The 21,900-nt window shown below is 42.7% G+C and overlaps 1 protein-coding gene across 1 annotated transcript in view; it reads left to right on the top strand.

The window, feature by feature from the left end:
- The window catches only part of TRIO (trio Rho guanine nucleotide exchange factor), a 3,555,343-nt gene that overhangs the window by 620,017 nt on the left and 2,913,426 nt on the right, over window positions 1–21,900 (top strand). The window contains 1 exon segment of the mRNA XM_077269474.1: window positions 15,456–15,686. Coding sequence (XP_077125589.1) covers window positions 15,456–15,686 — 231 coding nt within the window.

The following is a 21,900-nucleotide window of genomic DNA, read 5'->3' as shown; positions in this document are numbered from 1 at the left end:
CCCGGCCTAAAGTGCATTGTTTAACTATTTTTTTCCCCTATTCACAGTGAACGAAGTCAAAACTTGTTGGCATTCGATGAAGGATTGCTTCAACAAGGACCTGAGACAGGAGATCACAGTGGTGCTGCAGCAAGGATAGGGAAATACAAATACCATCGGCTGCTGGATTTCCTGAGGCCTGTCCTTGCTCAGAGAACGTAAGTATTTTTGTGTTGTATTCCATTGTGTTGGATTCCCTAATCTGAATTTTTCTATTCCACAGGAGTTGGTGCTTTTACAATTGTTATTTTTTTGGAGTAATGTTTTACTTTTCTTTTCTTTCCACAGAACCTGGAGCAGCACCCTCGAACCTGGATCATCCTCTGGAGCGGTCCCTCATTGAACAGCCACGGACAAGTCTCAGCCATCCACCAGTGAAGCAGCGAGTTCGCCAGCATCACAGGCTGGAGAACAGGCAGCTGGTCCTTCAGGTGTTCCCATGTCCCAGTCCTCTGCCTCTTTTTTGGGGGGGCTCTTCCCGCCATTGGCAGAAGGCCTCAGACAGGTCACTCTTGCCCGAGTTTATTCACTTGAGCTCGGTTTTCCAGAATAGCTTGAAGGTGCCGGGAGATAGACGGGAAAGTGTTCTGACCCATATTAACACACTTTTCCAGGATGTCAACTAACGCCTTAACCATCTGGAAGCCGACCTCCAGAAACCAGCACACCATTTTTTTAATAAGATAGAGCAGGGCATGTAGGAACACCTTACGCCTGAACTGCACCTAAATGTGATGCAGGCCTGCAATGCTGCTTAATTTCAGGCTATGCAGCAGACTCGGTACTTACACCAGCCACAGGTGGTATTTCCACCTAGGCCACACATTACACACTTAACATCAATACCGAGTTCTGCTGCATACCACTGTACGGCCACCACCATGCCCAGTCCTGCCGCATACCACTACACCACCACCACCATGCCGGGTGCTGCTGAAAGCCACTCCACCACCACCATGCCGAATCCCGCTCCTGCACGGCTGACCACCGTCACCAGCACTAGGCTGCATAAAGATCCTGCACGGCTGCCCACCACCACTAGGCCGCCTGGAGATCCTGCACGGCTGTCCACCGCCACCACCAGGCCGGGTCCACATTGTGAACAGGTCGTTGACCCCACGACTCCCACCCTCCCAAGGAGATACAAAAAAAAAAGCTGCCGCATAAAACGGGACAGAAAGCCAAAAGGACTCGTGGCAGCAGAAGTGTCGTACTACCTCCACCCTCACCTCCCAATGTGTCTGTGTTGTCCAGTTTTTCTCTCCCTTCCAATGTGTCTCTCCAGTCCCATGCTTCCACTCCTAATGTGTCTACTTCCATCCTTGACCTTCCAGACCTCACAAGTTTAGTTAGCCCTTCCCCTGGAACCCCTTTATCGTCCACCCGTAGCCAATCCTCCCAGCTCCACACCCCCCAGGTCCATAACATTTCCCCCTCATTGGTTCGTAAAAGTTAATTTATTTATTTTTTAAATAAATTTCTGGGGTTTTTTCCCCAATCCCTGCTTGATCTATGTCTCTTTCGTCGCCGTCAACACACATGTCGCCGTGTACAGATACTCTGTTTTTGACACCTCATAGCTCCATGACACACAATCTACTGCCCCTCTTCTTTATTTGCTTTACACTGCAGCTTTGCTTCTTGTGTCTGCCATGGAGCTATGAGGTGGCAAAGACACAAAGAGGACTGAAAATCCTCCAAAAATATATATTAATACAGCAAAAAAGGTCAGGGGTCAACAATGCTCACCTGCTCAGGTGTCAGCAGGATGCTGTGTTTTCTGCATCCTGAGTGCACTGGTTCTGACACACGGGCATGTGAGTAAAGATATGAGGTGGATTAGCTTCATCATCTCTTGTCTGCATTAATATATAGAATTATAGAAATGCAGACTGAAGAGACAATGGAGATAATCTAACATCGCCTACCATATCACTGACCTCAGAGAGAAGAGGTGTAGTGTAAAGCATGGGTTACATAACCCAATTTGGTTATAATCCAATCCCTATCTCATGCAATCTGCATGATACAGCGAGTGGATTTTATAAAAACTAGTTGTGAACCGGTGATTACCTTATTAAAATAAAAAAATAAAAAAAAATTCTAATATAGAGGGCACTTGGAACAGGTGTTTAACTATTGTCATAAATAACAAGCACTTTTCACCTATTGTGTCCCCCCATCTCCTTGTAGATTGTAAGCTTGAGAGCAGGGACCTCACTCCTAATGTCACTGTTTAAATTGTCTTAACTTGCATTGAATTTATTGTCTGTACATGTCCCCGCTTAATTGTAAAGTGCTGCGGAATATGTTGGAGCTATACTAATAAAAATTATTATGTATTATTAGTTATGACAGGGGCTTTGCAAAATGGAGAAAGAGAAAAAAAAGGCTTTTATAACAATAATATTTAGGACAGTTTTTTGCAAAACAATAAAAGGGAAACATATTAAGTACATTGCCGAACAATAAGAATTATAACATTTGTTAATGTTTAAATATTACGTACCTTAGTGTCACCAGCAGACATTCCTCAGCAGAAATCGCTCTATGGAGCTTGGTGTCCTGCCTGCTGATGGCTCCTTGTACACGGTCCAGCAATTCCATGATGCTGTCTTTACACATCCTCTTGTACTCAAAATATTTCTCCGGGTTTTTACAGAGCTCACATGACGCATCTTGACGCAGGATACAGGAGAAAAATCTGAGGATTTCATCTGTGCAAGGGTTTATATACAGAAATCCCATGAGCCACGCCCATTTGGCGTGGCTTGTGTCAAGGAAATTGCGCATAAAAACCCAAACACATGCAAAAATGCATGCAGATATTGCATTTTTTATTCATCATGCCTAAGTTGCTGCGGATAAAAACGTAGCGTTATCATGCATTTACATGTGTTTTTCCATGTGGACGAGACGCTGCGGACTCAACAGCAAATGTGAACCTAGCCTAAATTAATTTGGTGCACCTTACTTCTGCAAGGCTATTATTCATTGATCTGTTACCTATAATGTCCTTTCTAAATATATGTTTTTACACCATAACCACTTTTGTAATTAGCTTGGGCCCCACATTTTTCTTTTTACAAGGGTAAGAGAAGAAAATGGACATGCTAAAACAGTAGAAATCCCGACAAGTGGCCCTATCTGGGGGGGTAGTGAGCATTTATAACGATTCACATAATTGTATAACATTGGGCTGAGTCAATGGAAAATTTCCATTTATTTTTCATTAAAATGTTGCTTTGGCCCCAAGCTTTTAATTTTCAAAGGGATAATAAGAGAAAATGGACCATACAATTTGTTACACAATTTCTCCTGAGTACACCAATACCCTACATGTAATCAGGTACAGACACAGGGGTGTCACGGGAAGCCTAGGTAGGCAAGAGCTAATAACCCAGGCCCCTGCGATTTCCCTCAACTCTGGGAAACCCTGACTGACCCTCTCCCAGAGTTTACACTGATGGTGTGCATGTCTGGGCCTCCATCCTCACCCTGTCTCCTGTTTCAACCCTAGGCTGAAACCACCACCCACCACCCAGTGAAGTGACCACACACCAATACCCACAGTTAGCACAGACAAGGATAACGGAAAATATGCACCACGCCGCAGTCACACAGGAATACACTATAAGTGCACAGGGCAAAACAAATACAAATAAAGGAAGGAGAAAATATGACAAAGGGAAATACACCACCAGATACGATTCTCCTTCTCCTAGACCACCACTCCAGACCGAGATAACCAAGCACAAGACAGAAGCTATAATCGGCGACGCCCAATGTTCAGAAGAACTGTTTAAAGGCAGTGGGCGTGACCCAACTTCCAATCCGAGCACCTGCTAAATTAACCCCGGACCAGCTAGATAAAATCTAGCCGACGCCACTAAGCACATAGTGGACAAAAGCGGAATTACCGCTGTCTGTCGAACACCCTAGTATGAACAGCATCCGACATGACAAGGGGATAGCTCAGAAGAGAAGGATTGCCATATTAGGCCAGCGTCACACTAGCGAGTTTTACGGACTTATGAGAGGCGCAGAAAATACAGATTGCATACGGCACAATGATTCTTTATGGCCCAGCTCCTATCTGCCGTATTTTACGGATCCGTATTATACGGTCTTGTAAGGCCGTAGAAAATCGCAGCATGCTGCGTTTGTCACCGTATTGCGCAAAAAAATAGCCAATGAAAGTCTATGGGCGCGAGAAAAATACGGATTACACACGGACCATGCGTGTGACTTGCGAGAAATACGCAACGGTGTTCTAGAGAAAAACCGGCAACTCAGTGTGGTGTACAGTAAAATCACACTGACAGAATAGAATAGAATAGGTAGAATAAATGTCTACACATACAATAGGTATATATATATATATATATATATATATATATATATATATATATATATATATATATATCTATATATATATATATATATATATCTATCAGTGGGACATATACGTATCACATCTCCTCCAGTCCCTCTCCCCGGCTGTCACCTCTCACATAACAAAAATATTCAACCTTTCCCTCACTTCCGGTATTTTTCCCTCCTCATTTAAGCATGCCATCATACATCCATTACTTAAAAAACCCTCCCTCGACCAAAACTGTGCCGCTAATTATAGACCTGTCTCTAATCTTCCCTTCATCTCTAAACTCCTGGAACGCCTGGTCCACTCCCGTCTTACCCGCTATCTCTCAGATAACTCTCTTCTTGACCCTCTTCAATCTGGCTTCCGCTCTTTACACTCTACTGAAACTGCCCTCACTAAAGTCTCTAATGACCTACTAACAGCTAAATCTAATGGTCACTACTCCATGCTAATTCTATTGGATCTTTCCGCAGCATTTGACACTGTGGATCATCAGCTCCTCCTCACTATGCTCCGCTCCATCGGCATCAAGGACACCGTTCTCTCTTGGTTCTCCTCCTATCTCTCTGACCGATCCTTCACTGTATGTTTTGCTGGTTCCTCCTCCTCTCACCTTCCCCTTACTGTTGGGGTTCCTCAAGGATCAGTCCTAGGCCCCCTCCTCTTCTCTTTGTATACTGCCCCTATTGGACAAACAATCAGTAGATTTGGTTTCCAGTACCATCTCTATGCTGACGACACCCAATTATACACCTCTTCTCCTGCTTTCACTCCGACCTTCTTAGAAAACACCATTGATTGTCTTACCGCTGTCTCTAACATCATGTCCTCCCTCTATCTGAAACTGAACCTGTCAAAAACTGAACTCCTCGTGTTCTCTCCCTCTACTAACCTACCTTTGCCTGACATTGCCATCTCCGTGTGTGGTTCCACCATTACTCCAAAGCAACATGCCCGCTGCCTTGGGGTTATCCTTGATTCCGAGCTTTCATTCACCCCCCACATTCGATCACTGGCTCGCTCTTCTTATTTGCATCTCAAAAACATTTCTAGAATTCGCCCTTTTCTTACTTTCGACTCTGCAAAAACTCTTACTGTTTCTCTTATTCATTCCCGTCTGGACTATTGTAACTCTCTACTAATCGGCCTCCCTCTTACCAAACTCTCCCCGCTCCAATCTGTCCTGAATGCTGCTGCCAGGATCATATTCCTCACCAACCGTTACACCGATGCCTCTACCTTGTGCCAGTCATTACACTGGCTACCCATCCACTCCAGAATCCAGTACAAAACTACTACCCTCATCCACAAAGCACTCCATGGCTCAGCACCACCCTACATCTCCTCTCTGGTCTCAGTCTACCACCCTACCCGTGCCCTCCGCTCCACTAATGACCTCCGGTTAGCATCCTCAATAATCAGAACCTCCCACTCCCGTCTCCAAGACTTTACACGTGCTGCGCCGATTCTTTGAAATGCACTTCCTAGGTTAATACGATTAATCCCCAATCCCCACAGTTTTAAGCGTGCCCTAAAAACGCATTTGTTCAGACTGGCCTACTGCCTCAACGCATTAACCTAACTATCCCTGTGTGGCCTATTAAAAATAGAAAAAAAAAACAAAACACATAATCAGGTTCCTTGCATCGTGTTCTCATACACTTTATGCAGTTAATAGCACTCTGTGTCTGTACTGTTACATACTTAGGCAGTTAACTGGTTCATGCAGCTTTACATGAACACCCGAGCCTTACACTATGGCTGGTCCAAATAACTAAAGCAATTGTTACCATCCACCTCTCGTGTCTCTCCTTTTCCTCATAGTTTGTAAGCTTGCGAGCAGGGCCCTCATTCCTCCTGGTATCTATTTTGAACTGTGATTTCTGTTATGCTGTAATGTCTATTGTCTGTACAAGTCCCCTCTATAAGTTGTAAAGCGCTGCGGAATATGTTGGCGCTATACAAATAAAAATTATTATTATAATATACATATATATATATATATATATATATATATATATATATATATATATATATATATATATATATATATATATATTTCATACAGCGCTAGATATCATAAAAGCCGGTAATTCAATTGCCGGCTTTTGCTATCTCCTTCACAAACTCGACATGATATGAGACATGCTTTACATACAGTAAACCATCTCATATCCCTTTTGTTTTGCATATTCCACACTACTAATGTTATTATTGTGTATGTGCAAAATTTGTGCGCTCTAGCTATTAAATTAAAGGGTTAAATCGCGGAAAAAATTGGCGTGGGCTCCCACACAATTTTCTCCGCCGGAGTGGTAAAGCCAGTGACTGAGGGCAGATATTAATAGCCTAGAGAGGGTCCATGGTTATTGGCCCCCCCTGGCTAAAAACATCTTCCCCCAACCACCCCAGAAGAGGCCTATTCTGGCACTTGGCCACTCTCTTCTCACTCCCTGTAGCGGTGGGATATAAGGTAATGAAGGGTTAATGTCACCTTGCTATTGTAAGGTGACATTAAGCCAGATTAAAAATGGAGAGGCATCAATTATGACACCTATCCATTATTAACCCCTTAATCCCATATGACCTACTATCCCTTCGAGGTGTGGTTGGGCCTTAACTCCCACCGACGGGATAGTACGTCATATGCGATTGGCCGCGCTCACGGGGGGAGTGCGGCCGATTGCGGCCGGGTGTGAGCTATCACAGCTGACATCCGGCACTATGTGCCAGGAGCGGTCACAGACTGCCCCCGGCACACTCCGATCAAACATGATCGCAGTGTTCCGGCGGTATAGGGAAGGATCGCACAGGGAGGGGGCTCCCTACGGGCTTCCCTGAGACCCTCGGAGCAACGCGTCTCTTACCTTCTCTCCCTGCAGTCCCCGGATCCAAAATGGCCGTGGGGCTGCATCTGGGTCCTGCAGGGTGGTGGCTTACCAATACCCTGCTCAGAGCAGGCGCTGGTAATCCAGGTGCATGGTAAGTCGGATCGCTGATCTGACAGAGTGCTGTGCAAACTGTCAGATCATCGATCTGTGATGTCTTCCCCTGGGATAAAGTAAAAAAATAAAAAAATAAAATTTCCACGTGTGTAAAAAAAAAAAAAAAATTCTTAAATAAAAACAAAAAAATATTATTACCATAAATACATTTCTTTAAAAAACAATAAAAGTACACATATTTAGTATTGCCGTGTCCGTAACGACCCAACCTATAAAACTGTCCCACTAGTTAACCCCTTCAGTGAACACCGTAAAAAAAATAAAAAAAGCAAGGCAGAAAACAACCCTTTATTATCATACCGCTAAACAAAAAGTGGAATAACACGTGATCAAAAAGACAGATATAAATAACCATGGTACCGCTGAAAACGTCACCTTGTCCCGCAAAAAACGAGCCACCATACAGCATCATCAGCAAAAAAATAAAAAAAGTTATAGTTAATAAAGCGATGCCAAAATAACTATTTTTTCTATAAAATAGTTTTTATCATATAAAAGCGCCAAAAACATAAAAAAATGATATAAATGAGGTATCGCTGTAATCGTACTGACCCGAAGAATAAAACTGCTTTATCAATTTTGCCAAATGTGGAACGGAATAAACGCCCCCCCAAAAGAAATTCATGAATAGCTGGTTTTTGGTCATTCTGCCTCACAAAAATCGGAATAAAAAGCGATCAAAAAATGTCACGTGCCCAAAAATGTTACCAATAAAAACGTCAACTCGTCCCGCAAAAAACAAGACCTCAGATGACTCTGTGGACCAAAATATGGAAAAATTATATGTCTCAAAATGTGGAGACGCAAAAACTATTTTGCTATAAAAAGCGTCTTTTAGTGTGTGACAGCTGCCAATCATAAAAATCCGCTATAAAAAACACTATAAAAGTAAATCAAACCCCCCTCATCACCCCCTTAGTTATGGAAAAATAATAAAATAAAAAAATGTATTTATTTCCATTTTCCCATTAGGGTTAGGGCTAGGGTTAGGGCTAGGGTTAGGGTTGGGGCTAGGGTTGGAGCTAAAGTTAGGGTTAGGGTTGTGGCTAAAGTTAGGGTTGGGGCTAAAGTTAGGGTTAGGGTTTGGATTACATTTACGGTTGGGATTAGGGTTGGGAATAGAGTTAGGGGTGTGTCAGGGTTAGTGGAGTCGTTAGGGTTACTGTTGGGATTAGGGTTAGGAGTGTGTTTGGATTAGGGTTTCAGTTAGAATTGGGGAGTTTCCACTGTTTAGGCACATCAGGGGCTCTCCAAACGCGACATGGCGTCCGATCTCAATTCCAGCCAATTCTGCGTTGAAAAAGTAAAACAGTGCTCCTTCCCTTCCGATCTCTCCCGTGCGCCCAAACAGGGGTTTACCCCAACATATGGGGTATCAGCGTACTTGGAACAAATTGGACAATAACTTTTGGGGTCCAAGTTCTCTTGTTACCCTTGGGAAAATACAAAACTGGGGGCTAAAAAATAATTCTTCCGGAAAAAATATATTTTTTATTTTCACGGCTCTGCGTTATAAACTGTAGTGAAACACTTGTGGGTTCAAAGTTCTCAAAACACATCTAGGTAAGTTCCTTGGGGGGTCTAGTTTCCAATATGGGGTCACTTGTGGGGGATTTCTACTGTTTAGGTGCATCAGGGGCTCTGCAAATGCAACGTGACGCCTGCAGACCAATCCATCTAAGTCTGCATTCCAAATGGCGCTCCTTCCCTTCCGAGCTCTGCCATGCGCCCAAACGGTGGTTCCCCCCACGTATGGGGTATCAGCGTACTCAGGACAAATTGGATAACAAATTTTGGGGTCGAATTTCTCCTGTTACCCTTGGCAAAATAGAAAACTGGGGGCTAAAAATAATTTTTGTGATGAAAAAAGAATAATTTTTATTTTCACGGCTCTGCGTTATAAACTGTAGTGAAACACTTGGGGGTTCAAAGCTGTCAAAACACATCTAGATAAGTTCCTTAGAGGGTCTACTTTCCAAAATGGTGTCACTTGTGGGGGGTTTCAATGTTTAGGCACATCAGGGGCTCTCCAAACGTGACATGGTGTCCCATCTCAATTCCAGTCAATTTTGCATTGAAAAGTCAAACGGCGCTCCTTCCCTTCCAAGCTCTGCCATGCGCCCAAACAGTTGTTTACCCCCTCATATGGGGTATCGGCGTACTCAGGACAAATGGCACAACAACTATATGGGTCCAATTTCTTCTCTTACCCTTGGGAAAAAAAAAATTGGGGGCTAAAAGATCATATTTGTGAATAAAAAGGTTTTTTATCTTGACCGCTCTGCATTATAAACTTCTGTGAAGCACTTGTTGGGTCAAAGTGCTCACCACACATGTAGATAAGTTCCTTAGGGGATCTACTTTCCAAAATGGTGTCACTGGTGACATCAGGGGCTCTCCAAAAGCAACATGGCGTCCCATCTCAATTCCAGTCAATTTTGCATTGAAAAGTCAAACGGCGCTCCTTCCCTTCCGAGCTCTGCCATGCACCCAAACAGTGATTTACCCCCACATATTGGGTATCAGCGTACTCAGAACAAATTGTACAACAACTTTTGGGGTCCATTTTCTCCTGATACCCTTGGTAAAATAAAACAAATTGGAGCTGAAATAATTTTTTGGTGAAAAAAAGTTAAATGTTCATTTTTTTTTTTTTAACATTCCAAAATTTCCTGTAAAACACCTGAAGGGTTAATAAACTTCTTGAATGTGGTTTTGAGCACCTTGAGGGGTGCAGTTTTTAGAATGGTGTCACAATTGGTTATTTTCTATCATATAGACCCCTCAAAATGACTTCAAATGTAATGTGGTCCCTAAAAAATATTGATGTTGTTTAAATGAGAAATTGCTGGTCAACTTTTAACCCTTATAACTCGCTAACAAAAAAAATAAAAAATTGGTTCCAAAATTGTGCTGATGCAAAGTAGACATGTGGGAAATGTTACTTATTAATTACTGTATATACTCGAGTATAAGCCGATCCGAGTATAAGCCGACCCCCCTAATTTTGCAACAAAAAACTGGGAAAACTTATTGACTTGAGTATAAGCCTAGGGTGGGAAATGCAGCAGCTACCGGTATATGTCAAAAATAAAAATAGATACCAATAAAAGTAAAATTAATTGAGGCATCAGTAGGTTAAGTGTTTTTGAATATCCATATTGAATCAGGAGCCCCATATAATGCTCCATGCAGTTCTTTATGGCCCCATAAATCCCCCATATAATGCTGCATGCAGTCATGGCCCCATAGAATGCTCCATGCAGTTATGGCCCCATAGATGCCCCATATAATGCTCCATACAGTTATGGCCCCATACAATGCTCCATGCAGTTATGGCCCCATATAATGCTCCCTGCAGTTCTTTATAATAGATGTTCCATATAGCATTGTGCCACATGTAATGCTGCTGCAATTTAAAAAAAAATGACATACTCACCTCTCGTCGCTGCCCGCTGCTCCTCAGCGTCCCGTCTCTACGCACTGACTGTTCAGGCAGAGGGCGGCGCGCACACTAATACGTCATCGCGCCCTCTGACCTGCACAGTCACAGCAAGAGGACGGGAAGACGGAGCGGCGCCTGGCGAATGGAGCGCGGACAGGTGAATATGAAATACTCACCTGGTCCCGGCGCTCCTGACGCTGTCCCTGCCTGCCCCATGGTACCGCCGCTTGTTCCTGTAATGAGCACCGGTACCGCTCATTACAGTAATGAATATGCGGCTCCGCCCCTATGGGAGTGGAGTCCATATTCATTACTTTAATGAGCGGTACCACGTGACCGCTGAATAGAGGAAGAGCTGCAGCGATGGAAACTATGGGACAGGCTGGGACAGCGTTAGGAGCGCCGGGACCAGGTGAGTATGCAACACTGCTCTCTCCCCCTCACCCGCTGACCCCACTGCCGACCATGACTCGAGTATAAGTCGAGAGGGGCACTTTCAGCCCAAAAATTTGGGCTGAAAATCTCAGCTTATACTCGAGTATATATGGTATTTTGAGCAGCATATCTCTGTGATTTAAGGGCATAAAAATTCAAAGTTGGAAAATTGTAAAATTTTCAAACATTTCGCCAATTGTCCTTTTCTCCACAAATAAACGCACGTTATATCGAAGAAATTTTACCACTATCATAAAGTACAATATGTCACGAGAAAGCACTGTCAGAATCGCCAAGATCCGTTGACGCGTTCCAGAGTTATAACCTCATAAAGGGACAGTGGTCAGAATTGTAAAAATTGGCCTGGTCATTAACGTGCAAACCACCCTTGGGGCTTAAGGGGTTAAAGAAATAAGCACTAATGGATTTTGCTATGTGAAAAAAGCAAATTTGGCCATTTTAGTAACTAGTGTATGGTAGTGCACGTTCATTGTGCCCAGCTCGTGCTTCTGGAGAATTGGAATTCGTAAATTAGGTAGGCTCTCTTTGCCACAAAAATGCCAAGCATGTGGATTCTAAATGTGGTTTAGGCACACTGGGGCTCACAAGGGAGCATTACATTTGGGAGTACAGAATTTGCTGCATTTCTTTTAGGGGGCAAAGAGCCATAGCACTTTTCCAGAGTCTTTGTGCTACCAGTAATGTGTAAGCCCCCTATATTCTGTTAACCGATGATGAACCTGAGTGGGATCTTGCCTTTTTGTGAATTGAGTTGAAGCTCTAATTGGGAACATTTTGGATCAAGTTTAACCTGTGCTCTATGCTGAGCACTTACTTGGGGGTTTCCATCTAAGTCTCCAAGTGACGTGATTAAGATGAAACCCCCGAGGGATCCATTCACTATAATGTGGCTGCAGCGTTACTCTGGATTCCATCTGGCCCCTGTTCATCGGTGTCCTCCTTCGCTTCCGAGCCCTGATGTGCACCCAAAAAATATTTTTTTTCCCACATATGAGGTATCGGCGTACTCATGAGAAATTGCACAACAACTTTTGGGGTACATTTTATCTTATTACCCTTGTGAAAAAAGGGACTAAAAGGTAACTTTTGTGGAAATTATGTGATTTTTTTTTTTTATTTCACTTTTCAATGTTATAAACTTCTGTGAAGCACTTTGCGGTTCAAGGTGCTCACCTTATATCTGTATAAGTTCCCTGAGGGGTCTAGTTTCCAAAATCGGATCACTTTTGGAGGGTTTTCACTGTTTAGGTACATCAAGGGCTCTCAAAACGTGACATGGCGTCTTCTAATGATTCCAGCAAATTTTCCATTCAAAAAGTAAAATGGCGCTCCTTCCCTTCCAAGCCCTGCCGTGTGCCAAAACTGTTTTCCTCCCCACATATGGGGTATCTGCATGTTCCTGAGAAATCTCACTACAAATTTTGGTTTGGGGTCCATTTTTTCCTGTTACCCTTGTGAAAATAAAAAAAATTGGGTCTAAGGTAAAATTTTTGTGAAAAAAGTTAAATGTTATTTTTTTTTCTTCCACTTTGCTTACAAGTGTGAAGCACTTGAAGGGTAAATAATCTTCTTGAATGTGGTTGTGAGCACATTGAGGGGTGCAGTTTTTAGAATGGTGTCGCTTTTGGATATTTTCTGTCATATAGACCCCTCAAAGTCACTTCAAATATGAAATGTGTGGTCCCTAAAAAATGGTTTTGTAAATTTTGTTTGAAAAATTAGTAATTGCTTTTTAACTTTTAACCCTTTTAACTTCATGGCAAAAAAATATTGGGGTTAAACATTTTTTCTGATGTAAAGAAGACGTGGGAAATGTCACTTATTAACTATTTTTTGTGACATATCTCTCTGATTTAAGGACATAAGAATTACAATTTTGAAAATTGCAAAATTTTCACCAAATTTCAGTTTTTTTTCACAGATAAACAGAAGTCATATCAAAGAAATGTTAGCACTATCATGAAGTGTAATATGTTGCTAAAAACTATTTCAGGATCAGTAGAATTGTTCCAGAGTTATTACCTCATAAAGTGACAGTGGTTAGAATTGTAAAATTTGGCCTGGTCATGAAGGTGCAAACAGCCTTGGGAGATAAAGGGGGTTAATAAGGCAAAAAGTGAAGGAATTTTAACTTTTGTGTTTTTTTTTTTTTTTTATCTTTTTCATATTTTTAATAACTTTTTTTCTCACTTTTTACTGACTTCAATATGTTGTCCCCTTGAATCTACGATCATCTGATTACCTGTGTTCTATATATCAGTGCTCCACCAAATCACAATCTTCCACTGGCTGGCATTCACAGGCATGACAGGCATGTGGGTCATATCAACAGACCTCCTTTGTCATGACTACACATCGGCACCCCATAATCACATAACAGAGGCTCTGATGGGCGTGATGAATTACATGCTTCCGGTTGACACAATATTAAATCAGTTATCAAGAGCAGGGAAAGTTGTAAGCTCAGTGTGTGAGCCCACATCAAAGGCTGGGACATAACCTTTGATGTAAATATATGTCAAAGATCGTGAAGGGGTTAAAGCTTATGGTCCCAGAGGCACATAATTTCAGTCACCCATTGCTCCCACACCACCTCTCCCAAGACACAATCACAAGTTTTTAATGGATTGTCATGTCCTACACATGGTTGCCATGTCATTTCGCCTTTGAAGCTCAAAAACAAGTTTGTCTTAATAGGAAAACATGATCTTTCTTACACACTGCAATCAGACTATCACAGTTTTGACAACTATATGTACACAACTTGACACTCAAGAGGTAGCAAAAAAGGAGAGTTCCATTTATTGTGCATCCAGACAATGTGTTATGTTAAACGTTTACGGTCTGCAAAAGGACGTTCATCAGAACAAACTGGTTAAGTATTATAGTTGAGAAGATTTTATTACTCTCTGTATGACCATATTTTAAAAGCAAAGGATGATTTCATATCCACAGCGATGGAGTCACACGCCACAGACGCGCTGTCGCAGCATTTACCCTTCCAGCATCCAGCACAAACCCATAGCGACGGTTGTCGCAAGCCACAGATGCTCTATGTTTACGTAGATTGGACTACGGCATCCAGGCACCTAATCCAATAAGGGCATGATAAAATCTTCTCAACTATACTACTGAACCAGTTTTTATACTGATGAAGGTCCTTTTGCATACCGAAAACGTTTAACATAATAACATATTGTCTGGATGCACAATAAATGGAACTCTTCTTTTTTGGTATTTCTTGAGTGCCAAGTTTTTTTACATAGAGGTGTTGCGACGGGCTGGACACCCTACTTGAACACATACAATTGACTATCACAAGAGTGCTGTGATTTTTTTATTATTATCACAGTTTTGAGTCAGTTCAATAAAACATGTAAATATAAAAATTGGAATGACCCAGACTTTATCATACTAAAAATCAAAATATTAAAAAAAATACCTGTAATAAGATATACATATTTGCTATTGATGTGTCTGTAAAATTAAATTATATAACAAAACAAAATTAAAATGCCAGAATTGTAAGTTTTCGGTCACCGTGTCACCCACAAACTTTAAAAAAAAAAAATTAAACCACTCTAAGTACATTGTATGTAACCTAAAATATATCAGTAGAAATCCCAGCTAACTAATAAAAAGAAAAAAAAAAAAAAACTCTACTGACGGAATAATAATAATGGGTCTCAGAAAATAAAACTTTATTAAAATTTCAGAATTTTTTTCATTATCAAAAATAAAATTAAAACCTATGCAAGTTTGATATGGCTGTAATTTTTCTGACCTGATGATTCATGTCGGCATGCCATTTATAATGCATAATGAACATCATATAAACAGACGAAATAAACCTGTGTCAGAATTGTGGTTTTTTTCCCACCATTTCATTGCACTTGAAATTTTTTCCTGTTTTATGTTACATTATATGGTAAAATCCAAGGTGCGATTCGTTACGCAATAAATAAATAATCCTTCGACTGGCTATGTCGAGGCAATAATTAAAAAGTTAAAGTTCAAGGAAGAGGAAACCATGAAACCCAGATTTTGATAGTCTAAAATATGTAGCATATAAAAAGCGAGGAAAAAAATATTGAAACTTACAACAGTTATATATTTTTGTTTAAAGGTTAGTCAAGAAGGAAAATCTCTGCTGGACAATCTTCAAAGACCATTAACGCCTGGTACCTCTGATTCCCTGACTGCTTCTTCCAACTATTCAAAGGCTGTCCATCACGTCTTAGATGTTGTCCATGAGGTTTTGCATCATCAACGACAGCTGGAAAATATATGGCAGCATCGTAAGGTTCGATTACATCAACGACTACAACTTTGTGTTTTTCAGCAAGATGTTCAGCAGGTAATTTATTTTTAAGGGTGGTCCTTAATGAGTGTCACATTACTAGATGTTTTCTTTCCTCTGGGGTTGTGTATTTTTTATCACAGATAGATGGTCCGAAATCTTCTGCTTTCAGATTTAGGTATCTATCATTATTTGCAATTAATTAAAGTGACAATCACTTGTGACAAAGTCACTGGCAAAGTACTGGAGGGGAGATATGTAGCACTGAGATTGTTACCTCCAATAATATGCACATAGACAAATTCTCCAGCACATGAACTGCTGAGTGGTGTTAAGGAGCCACGTTTAGTGCTAGGATGGTTAAACAGCTGTAGAGTGGGAGGAGTCCAGTGGATAAATACCCAGCCTTCTAGAGCATTTGGTGTGGAGGTGGGCTTAAAGCTGAAAGCTCTGGAGGTGTATTGTCATGTGAAGGAAAGCTAAACCTTGTGTTTGTTCCTGAAGCGGGCGTTTTCCTGTAGCATCAAGGACTGTGCCATACTTGAAGTTTTTGTTTTTCAGTTAGGCAGTGAAGGCCGCTTTTGTTTTCCTAACGTTGCCCTGGTTTATGCAGTACTCTCAATAATCCAATGGATGGACAGAGTTCCTGTGCCTACCTCTATGTGCAGCCGAGTGAGCCTATCTACTACAGTTGTTAGAAATGCTGGCAAATTTACCCAGAAAGGAAATGTGGAGGCTGCCGACAAACTGCATGTATTCAATGAGGGCGGCTGTAAGAACGGAACAGCGGTTGGACAAAATGGAGGAGCTGATCAAGCATCTGGTCCGTAGCCAGCAGCAGCACCAATAGCACCTGCAATAGCTGCAGCAGTAGCTCCAGCTGCAGCAGTAGCTCCAGCAGGAGCACCAGCAACAACAGCTCCGACACCATTCTATTAACTGCACCCCTCAAGTTGCTCAAAACCACATTCAAGAAGTTTATTAACCCTTCAGATGATTCACATGAATAATTTGAATGTGGAAGGAAAAAAAAAACAAACATTTTTTTCTCAAGGGTAACAGGAGAAAACTGACCCCAAATTTGTTGTGTAATTTCCCGTGAGCACTCCGATAGCCCATGGTCTGAGGCTTAAATGCAGGGCCGGACTGGCCATCTGGCAAAAGCCAGAAGGGCCTGTCTGGTTATGGGCTGCCTAGTCTGCTACGTTGTTAACAGAATCAGTGTTCTCAAGACACTCATACTGTTAACAGTTGTAATGGAGCACAAAGTCACTGACTCTGTCACTTACCCCAGCAGGCCACAGGCATTATTAGAAATACTGGTCTTGTAGTAAGTCTTGCTTTCTTCCATCCAGGCCAGGGTAATATTCGTAATATATCCCCATCTGGTGCTTGGAAATGGGGACAACATAGGTGTCACGGATCCCTACTCCGTGGTGTCAATTATTCGTCATGTGTCTGCTCTCACACGTGACTTGGGGTTGTGCCTGCAAGGGTCAATCTATCTCCCCACTCTCAGTCCAGCATTCAACCTCTGTCCTATGCTGTAATGGGAGCATAAATCACACACCGACCCAGGCCACACACCCGCTCATACGTGCTGCCACCACTCATCGAATACACGGGCGATGAGTCCCGGACTAATAATAATACTAATAAAAATATGTATATCACTCATAAGGCTCACACACCTTTAGGCTATGGATTCTTTAGAACATTCAAGGTTCAACTTGTTAAAGTTTTATACTTTAATAACAAAAGGGTCAGTGCTTACAATAAGAAAAAAGTATAAAAATATGATAATAAAAAGACATACAACTTATGCAAAACAGTATAAAAATAAACAGGATAAACTTACAGAAGTTATCTAACTGGTAGTTGCTTCTGCTCCCTGAGGGTAGGACAAATGAAGATTGGATCACAACAGCTTCTCAAGCTGCCCTCACATGTGAACCCAATTCTCTGTCTGCAGCCTTAATTTATAACTGTGGTCTGAGGTCAGGTTTCTAGACCGGCCCCTTAGGTTAATATCATAATTGCGGACTGTTCGATTGGCCACGGTCGCTCTACTAACAAATATATTATTTTCTCTTTTGAGACACTTGTGAAAAGGTTCTCAGGAATAGATCACCTCAAGCCACAATTAGCATCTCCCCTCCAAGACCTAAGAGGTGCCAAATGTTACTTTTCTTCTTGGTTCTAGCTAGACTTCCTGGTGAGATAGGGAGACACAATGTCTACTAATCCCAAGAAAGTACCTGTTAACACCTAGGTGCGACTTGCCTCCATGACAGATGTTACATTACCACTAGACACACATATAACCCTAGACATATGTCACTACACACATATAGATATATACACATATTTCACCACAATGGGCCCGTGAGATTGCAAATGCCGGGGCTGAATTTCAGTCCCAGTCCATACCTGCTTAAATGACTTGGCTCCAGAGGCAGTCTTTGGTCAACAAGACTGAAGAGAGGATTCTCCAGTGGTTTGTGTCTTGAGGAGGAAAAACTGAACCTGTGTTGCTCCAGAGCGGGATATTACCCAGAACCCATGGACTCTGTTACAACATATTGCTTTCTTTGTTGTTTTCCTGTTTTTGCCCTAAGGGCAGTGTTTACTTTCCTTTTCCTGTTGGTTTATGCTGGCATATAATAAAACAACTGAAGACTTAGAGACTGTGTTCCTGTTTTCTACCAAGTGGTGTTTGTAATGCGGGCAACGTTCTGGGAAAACCAGTAGCAGCTGTGGTCAAACCGCATGTCCTGTGTAAAGGAGGCCTCAAGCCAGCGGATAACATCGGGCAAAATAAAGGACTTGCTCAAGCATCTGGTGAAATGCGCAGCAGCAGCAACAGCTGGCACATCAGGAGATAAGTAAGTTGCTTATCCAACAGATGCACCATCAGCAGAATCTGCAGCAACTCCAACAACAGCAGCAATATCAACAGGACCAGTTCAGACAACAGCAGCACATTGAGTTGCTTGCCGAGGCGATTCGTAGGAGACCGAAAGCCCATTCCACAAGTCCAGGTGATGACACATATGTCCAGAAGGCGATAAGACGAGCGATACAGAAAATGACCCCAGGTGATGATGTATACACATTTTTAACTGTTTTTGAGCGGGTAGCAGAGCGGGAGAGACTGCCACCAGACCAGTGGTCAGAGGTGCTGGCCCCCTACCCAGCGAGCCCCAGAAGGCTTATTATTACCTGGCCTTACAAGATGCCCAGGAATATGCAAAACTAAAAACTGAGATGCTGGTATGCTCAGGGGTATGATTATGTCTGTCCGAGCGCAAAGCGTTCATCACTGGGCATATTGCTGTAATAAATCTCCTCTCTCCCAAATGTTCGACTTGCTGCATCTGGTGCAAACATGGTTGCAGCTGGAGCGGGCTGTAATGGACAGATTTATCCACTCCCTTCCAGAGTCGATGCAGGCATGGGGTTCCAAGGGAAATGCGGATGACCTGGTCGGCCTAGTTGAAAGGTACCTGGTGGTCGAGAGCTCCCTAAGGCTATGTGCACAAGTTGCAGATTTTGATGCAGATCTGCAGGGTTTTTGGATGAACGGAATTGATTCGAATCCGCAGTGTAGTGCACAACCTTTTTTTGATCAAGGGGAAAACCAGAATTGATGTGCAAATGCTGCGGAAAAATCTGTGCGGAATTCATAGCGTTTTATTTTCCGCAGCATGTCAATTATTTTTGCTTGATCTGCAGTGTTTCTGCAGCCATTGACTTCCATTGAGTCAGTCAAATCTGCAGCAAAACTGCAAGTGTAAAAAGATTTGTGGTTTTGCTGCGGATGTGTGTGCGAAAAAGGCTGCAGCAAGGAAGGAGGAAGAGTATGTGGGTGGAGACTTTGTGTGTGTGTGCAGGGGTCTGCGGGTGTGTGTGTCTGTCTGCAAGTGTATGTGTGAGTCTCTGTGTGTGTCTGTGTGTGTGTGTGTGTGTGTGTGTGTGTGTGGGTCTGTGCATAGGCAGGCATCATCTCATGGGACTGCAAGTCCCATCCGGCTATGTCTGCTGTCACATATAACAGTGACAGCATGAGCCGATGATGGGACAGTAGTCCCATCAGACGATGCCTGTGTTCACTTGTAAAAAACAAACAAACAAACAAAAAGAAAAAAACATACAGCACATGCTCACCAAACACCAAGTCCCCAACGCCCTCGTTCTCCTGTAACCATAAGTAAAATAATAATCCAACCTATACTTAGCTTTCCGCCGTAGTCCATTTAATAACGAGTGTCCCACGATGATCTCCCGTGTCGAACAGTCACATCAGGAGATGCAAAAGACTCTCTTGAGTTTCTAGCAAGTGTGACCCCGGCCTTAGGGTACGTTTCCACAATCAGGAAGCGTACAGCCGCAGCGTCCAATCTGCAGCGGCCAGATGTTACAGTATAGTGGAAGGGATTTTATGAAATCCCATCTCCACTATGCGTTCAAAGACGCAGGTGGCAGACCTGCGTATACGCACATGCGGTACGTCTTTATAGACCGCATCATGTCTATTTATCTTGCAGAGACGCTCAGTCTCCACAAGATACGTTCGGTTCAATTAACACATGCAGAATCACCATGTGTACAAAAGCCAGCAGCGCTTTGGACAGAGCGGGTATACGTAGGCTATGTCGTCGGAAGGGACAAAATCAACCCCAGGTAAACAAGATTGAGACAATCCAGAAATGGCCACAACCACTTTCCAAGAAGTAAGTGTTTATCCCAAGCTTCACCATAATTTCTGCACTGTTGACAGATCTCCTTCAAGTCACAAGATCGTCAACTATTACATGGTCTGCTGAGACTGTGATGACTTTCCAGGAGCTGAAGCAGGCTCTGTGTAAACGTCCAGTTCTGGTCACACCAGATTTCATCAATTAGTTTGTGCTCTAGACAGATGCGTCAGAAATCGGCTTGAGAGCCATGCTGTATCGGGAAGCGAATGGGGAAGAGCATCCCATCCTGTATCTGAGCCGGAAGCTCTCTTCATGCGAAAGAAGGAGTGCTTAGCCATAAAATGGGCCATATATACCCTGAGATATTACCTGCTAGGCCGTAGATTTCACTTTTCATCTCAAGAATAGACCAGGAAAGTTGCATGGAAATGCAGAATCCCTGTCCAGACTCCCCTGCTTAGCGACTGAAGGTGCCAAAACCCCCAGCTTTAGGTGGGTGAAGTGTATGTGACAAAGTCACTGGTAGAGTCCTGGAGGGGAGATAAGTGTCACTATGCTTATTGGTGTCAGTGATTTAAAACCCAGAGTAATTTCCTCCAGCACACTACGTGCTGTGTGGTTTAAGCTAAGTTCCGTAATGGGCTGGTTTATATGTGGAAATACATTCAGTGGGAGGGCCGGTGTTCACCTGCAGAGCTGGCACCGCCATGTACTGACAGGACCTGTGTGATGTCACATGGGAGAAGGAGTCACATGGTCTAGGGCTTAAAATGGCTTGGCTCCAGAGGCAGTCCTTGGTCAGCAAGACTGGAAAGAGGATTCTCCAGTGGTTTGTGTCGTGTGGAGGAAAGACTGAACCTGTGTTGCTCCAGAGTGGGATGTTACCCGCAACACATGGACTGTTAGGCTATGTGCACACTGTTAATCAACAATAGAGGAACTCCGTACACATTAACCCCTGAGCCCACAAGAAGAGAACCAAAAAAGAATTACCCTTAAAATGTCATATTTATTTTCAACCATTAAAATTCCAACAAGTATGGTACAAATACAAAAAACACCCAGGGGGCAGGAACACACCTTGGCATATAGTATGATAGTATATGGCCCAATATAGCAAAAGAGGAGATTCCGAAATTTATAAAACTTATTAAATGCTCTGCGCCACTCAGTTATTGCCTGTTTTGTCCAACACATAAGATAGAAGGGTAATATACATATAAACAGTGCCCTGATCAGGCATACTTAATAAGTCACACTCATGTGGGCACAAATATTTTAGGTATACATTACCTCATGGCTGTAAATGAGACAGAGCGATGGGTCCAATAAAGCAATGGATCCGATATCAGATTACTCCGGGTGATTCCGTGCTCCCCTGTCGCCCTGACACGCGTTTCACCCTTGGCTTCTTCCGGGGGCATCCCGGGGGAGTGGCACAGAGCATTTAATAAGTTTTATAAATTTCGGAATCTCCTCTTTTGATATATTGGGCCATATACTATCATACTATATGCCAGGGTGTGTTCCTGCCCCCTGGGTGTTTTTTGTATTTGTACCATACTTGTTGG

Source organism: Ranitomeya variabilis, chromosome 6 (genome assembly GCF_051348905.1).
Source record: "Ranitomeya variabilis isolate aRanVar5 chromosome 6, aRanVar5.hap1, whole genome shotgun sequence".
Taxonomy (NCBI): Eukaryota; Metazoa; Chordata; class Amphibia; order Anura; family Dendrobatidae; genus Ranitomeya; species Ranitomeya variabilis.
Note: the sequence above shows the minus strand (reverse complement) of the source record. Positions and strands in the feature narration are given on the sequence as shown.